At 56.2% G+C, this 5,115-nt stretch overlaps 3 protein-coding genes across 3 annotated transcripts; all 3 read left to right on the top strand.

Annotated features, from left to right (window-relative positions):
* Positions 1-148: 148 nt before the first annotated feature.
* GNI_156850 (hypothetical protein) lies at positions 149-1,416 on the top strand (the record flags this gene model as incomplete). Its single annotated transcript, XM_011134640.1, has 2 exons — positions 149-1,203; positions 1,323-1,416. 2 exons carry the CDS (start codon positions 149-151, stop codon positions 1,414-1,416), a joined length of 1,149 nt encoding a protein of 382 aa, XP_011132942.1.
* A 498-nt stretch (positions 1,417-1,914) lies between these two features.
* Positions 1,915-3,249, top strand: GNI_156840 (hexokinase; the record flags this gene model as incomplete). Its single annotated transcript, XM_011134639.1, has 1 exon — positions 1,915-3,249. One exon carries the CDS (start codon positions 1,915-1,917, stop codon positions 3,247-3,249), a length of 1,335 nt encoding a protein of 444 aa, XP_011132941.1.
* A 239-nt stretch (positions 3,250-3,488) lies between these two features.
* Positions 3,489-4,423, top strand: GNI_156830 (tubulin-binding cofactor C; the record flags this gene model as incomplete). The annotated part of the gene is made up of 2 exons (XM_011134638.1): positions 3,489-3,531; positions 3,819-4,423. 2 exons carry the CDS (start codon positions 3,489-3,491, stop codon positions 4,421-4,423), a joined length of 648 nt encoding a protein of 215 aa, XP_011132940.1.
* Positions 4,424-5,115: the final 692 nt, after the last annotated feature.

Genomic DNA, 5,115 nt, shown 5'->3' with positions numbered 1-5,115 from the left:
TCTGTCGGTACCTGGGCGTTGCAGAACCACTTTTGGCAGTTGGGGACGTTGCACTTGACGACGCAGTGCGTGTCGTGTATCCCACAGTAGGCACACTCGTGTTCGACCGAAGTCGACGCGGAAGCGGCCGTCATTTGCTAAAATAAATATGGCTCAGTTGTTCGTGCCCCTGAAGAACTTGGCGGCTGCGGGCCGACGAGCCGTGCATCACCGGCGTGGCTCGCCCTTGGCATCGCCGGCTTCCCGCCGTCACCTGAACCTCTCACCGGCTGGCGGACCGCGCGCGGTGGGGCTTTACGCACAGCCAGTCAAGCGGGCGAAAAACGTACGTTGGCAAGAAGGTGTACCCGTCCGCGTGAAGCCGACCACTAGCAACCTGCGCCCTCTCGAACGCCTCAGCAAACGTCAACTCCGCGAAGGCGACGGCGGTGACCCTGTGACATCTGCCCTCCTTCAGTGGGACCATCAGTGGCGCCTCTACCTCGCCAAGTACTACACCGAAGATATGGTCCTACTCACCCATTGCACTCCCGACCACCCCACCAGTCTCACCAGCTCAAACGGCAGTCTCGCCAGCAACGCCAGCCAGACCGGGAACCAGCCCTCCCAGGCCGGGGGCCTGGCCGGTTCCACTAGCAGTTTCACCACCCCCGCCGGCGCCGGCGTCGTGGTGAATAAGCACTACACGTACTCCAGCGCCGCTTCGTACTCTAGCACTGCCTCGTACTCTGCCAGCCGCAGCGAGGGCGACCTCGTTGTGCTCAACTCCGAGATTGAAGGCATCCGCCGGCTCCTCGACCTGTATAGTCAAGAGGCCAACGGCTGTTTGACGCTGGAGCCTGAAGAGGAATCAGGCGGGGCCACACCCTCAGGACTCTCGACTAGCGAAACCAACGTGTGGAGACTCGCCCGGCGCGAACGCGTGCATCAAAACGTACTCCGTACACTCGTAGACCTCATGCTGGGCTGGACCGCCGTCGAGCGCTGGAGGTGGAATCATACCGATCACAAAGCCCTCACCGTCAAACTCAACAACGGAATCGTGCTCGAACTACCCGGGGTCCCCGTCTCGCTGAGCAACCAGGAAGCCATCAACCAAAAACAAGAACTTTTCCTGGACTTCGTTGACCGTATTGAGGCCTTCCAGAGGAAATACAAGTCGGTCGGCGACGGAGTCAAAAGACTCAGGAAGAAGGTCATTAGGTAACCCTCCCCCGCCCCGTGTCTGGCCCATTCCTTGTCTGGCCCATTCCCTGTCTGGCCCATTCCCTGTCTGGCGCACTTCATGTCCCGCGTGGTGGCTCGCATGTGTCTGTTGTTAGGGGATGGAAGACCAGCGGAAATGTGTCATTGGTGACCTATGACGGAGATGCTACTCCGCATCCTAATCTCCTCAAAGAAACATGCGTAATTTAGAGGTCTCCGTTTAGAAGACACCGTCGTTCGGGGTGAGTCGCTCCCCATACGTCTCAATGTATCGACGTACTTTAGTTAGTCCCATTCATGCTTAGTCCCTCCTTTTGCTGTGTGAAAGAACACCTCTCACCCCGCGACGAATGATCCCAGAATCGTTGAAGGAGACGCTGTGTGCGCAGCTGGGGTTCGGAACACTTTCGTTGAGAAAATAATATTTTTTGATGGAGCGCCAGATCAGCAGCAGCGAGTCCCTGAGCCGCACCCGCACTTGGAGTGCGGACATGCAGAAGTTCTGGAACCTACCTGTCCCTGATGTCGAGACTCTCGAGCAGCGGGTTGCCGTAAGCCACTAAGTCACCCTAGATATAACCCATTTCGACAGAAGTCGTATTGGGCCGCCACTTAGACACACGCGCGTGTGCACACACTTTGGGGGCACACACTTTGGGGGCATGGTGAGATGCGATGTGATTACAGCGTTATACAGAGTATTTTTCAATGAAGGACGAGCAGGTGGAGCACGTGTGCAAGTCGATTTTTGCGGACGTGACAGCCTGTGCAGCGGCGCACGCGACGTGCCCGGTGGGCTCGCCTTTGAGGATGCTGGACACGGGTTGCAAGGAGTTGCCGACGGGTACGGAGAAGGGTATAGTGTACGCGGTGGAGTTTAACTGTTCACACGTGCGTGCTAGTCGTTGTCGTTTAGACGGGAACCGTCGTGTGTCAACCACGGAGCATCGCGTGACATTGTCTGAAGAATGTAAGGACTTGTCGAAGGGGCTGTTGGATAGCGAGTGCGGGGCAATGATGTTGTTCGACACGTTGGCAGAGGCGGTGAAGGTCTTGATGGAGTCGTCTGGCGACTTGGGACATAAGCACACGATCCCGGTGGCGTTTGTGGTGCCATTCGCGTGTGAGCAGAGTGGCCCCAAGTCGGCGCGTCTGCTGAACTGGACCAAGGGTTTCGAGACGGGACGTAAGACCAACGACCCGGTAGAGGGTCTGGACATGGCGACGTTGTTGGACATGGCCTTTTGGCGAAAGGAGATGAACGCCAGGTGCGTTACAGTCTTGAACGACGGCACGGCAACGATGCTGGCTGCGGAGTACGAGCGACAGTCGCGTCTGCCGCCGTGTGTGGTCTCCTACTTGGTTTCAGTGGGCGTGAACGGCTGCTTCATCGACCCGATGCACGAAGCACACAAATATGCCGGGTGCATCGTGAACACGGAACTAGGAGACTACGACCGTTCTCTGCCGATGACGGACGTGGATCTGGAGGTGGATTTCGCGGACCAAGGTGGTCACGGTCAGCAGATGTTCGAGAAGATGGTCGGCGGTGGTTACCTGGGTGAGGTTTGTCGGAGATTGGTCGTGAAAGTTTACCAATCTGACGCACCTACCCTCGCTTGGGCTAGACAGTCCTTCCCTACCGCTGCCGCCGCCATGGTCGTGGCAGACGACTCTGCCGATCTCAGCCGCGCACGCAGCCTAGTACAGGGCCTCTGGGACTGGACACCTAGCCAACAGGACCTCCTCATTGTCAAAGACCTCTTTACTCTCGTCTTCGACCGCTCAGCCGCACTCAGCGCTGCTGCCATTGGGGCCCTCGCCCGCGCCACATCCAGACTACAACCCGCCATGGGAGGGGTGACTGTCGCTCTGGAAGGCTCCCTCCACGGACCCCATCCCTGGTATACCGAACTCATCCGCCAAAGACTTAATGTTCTCCTCAAAGGAAACGCTGGCTTCGTACACCTGTACGTCACCCACGATTCCAACGCCAAGGGCGCTGCCGTCCTGGCTGCTATGCTGGACAAGTCCCTCGCCTAAACACACAATAGATGCCGTCGGCCCTTGTCTAGCCGTCGAACCTTGTCTTGCCGTCGATCCTTATCCTACCATCAATTCTTGTCTTCCCATCAATTCTTGTCTTCCCATCAATTCTTGTCCTACAATCGATTCTTGTCTAGCGACTCTAACCACCGAGTTTCGCTTGACAACGGAAGTCTGCGACAACACCACCAGTCCACGACCACGCTGGACGGTCGTATTTTTTTATCGACATTTTTATGAGTTACAAAGATGCACAAAGCATTATAGACGCTCTGAACAGTCAGCACCGAACACCGAACTGATGCACTGAACGACTAACTGATCTTAGGGGTAAAGACCGTGGCTGAGTTGCGGGATGTTGCGGATGACTTCAGATCAAGCAGCCTACCCTTTCACTACAAGGCGAAAATCCTTAAGTTGCTAAAAGAAAGGGAGACCACTCTGCTAGAGGCAACTTATTCTCAAACTAGCTATCCGGAACTGACCAGCGGCCCGGGCCGGCCCGGGCCTAGGAAGCGGCCCGGATGTGAGAAGGGACGTGGAGCTGAGCAGTCAAAAGATTGCAGACTTGCTTACGAAGGAGGCTGAGTCAAAGGAAGCTGGACCATCCTTTGTCGAAGACCCGGTCCCCAAGGTGCCAGACTCCCGAACAAAGGAGTCCGATAAAAGTGTTACATTTGTGCATGAAGAAGTGGAACTGTCGGATGTCCCTCGGGACCTGGTGTGTCTAAACAGCAGGAATTCTACCGTAGTGGTTTTGGGAAATGTTGAAACGCTGAGATTGGCCGACTGTTCGGATTGCACCTTTGTAGCTCCTTGTGTCAGACGTTCTGTGGTGCTTGAGCGCTGCGACCGAATGAAGTTGTACATCGTTTGCCAACAACTGCGAGTGCACAAGTCGAACAACTGTTTGATACGCGGGTACGTGGCGGTTGCTCCCTTGTTCGAAATGGTCACTCACATCCAGCTGGGCAGCTGGAAGACGGGACCCTCCCTCAATCTCGGAAGAAGCGTCGAGGTAAAAGGCCTCGCTGAGAGCACAGAGGGCCTAACGATAGATCCCTATAAACCATCCGCGATCAATTCGGATGACCCCGGAGATATGCTAGAATTCGAAATACTCGACGACCCAGACCCGCAGTCCGCAACAGTGACGATATTGTCTGATTAAATCCCCACATTTTTTTTGCTACTAAAAATTTTCAGTTCTGCTAACATGGCGTAAGTTTGACACCAAGCCCGTACGTTTAGCTGGCTTGGCTCGGCTATGCTTGGCTTGGCTTGGCTTGGCTTGGCTGGCTCGGCATGGCTGGCTCGGCATGGCTGGCCCGATGTCCAGGCCTGTGCACAAGCCTGGACGGCGCGTTTCAAGCCGGTGGTACAACTATTTATGCGCCCCAAACTATTCCCGTTGTATAGTGACGCCCTCTGTATTGTAGTAAGCAACCTCAGCTTCTGTGGGCTCAGAGAAAAGGTCTTTTGTTCGTCACTGTGGAAGTGTACGATGCGGAGGACGTCTCAGTCGATTTCTCTGAACAGGGCTTCACGGTGAAGTGCAAGAAGGACGGAGTAGACTACGAGACGACTGCGGCGTTATACTCCAAGGTGAAGCCTGAGGAGTGCCGCTGGGCAAATCTTCGTGGCATCCAACTGCACATGACGAAGGATGAGGTGGCCCGCTGGCCGACCCTGACCAAGGCGAAGATGAGCAACCTCAAGCTGGACTGGGGCAAGTGGTTGGACACCGATGACGAGGAGGAGCAGGAGCGCGGCGGAAACCCTTCCGACTTCGACATGTCTGCCTTTGGCGGCATGGGCGGCATGGGCGGCATGGGCGGCATGGGCGGCATGGGCGGCCTCGGG

This window comes from Gregarina niphandrodes (assembly GCF_000223845.1).
Source record: "Gregarina niphandrodes unplaced genomic scaffold scaffold00046, whole genome shotgun sequence".
In the NCBI taxonomy this organism is placed as follows: Eukaryota; Apicomplexa; class Conoidasida; order Eugregarinorida; family Gregarinidae; genus Gregarina; species Gregarina niphandrodes.
This window is presented reverse-complemented; position numbering and strand designations above follow the sequence as displayed.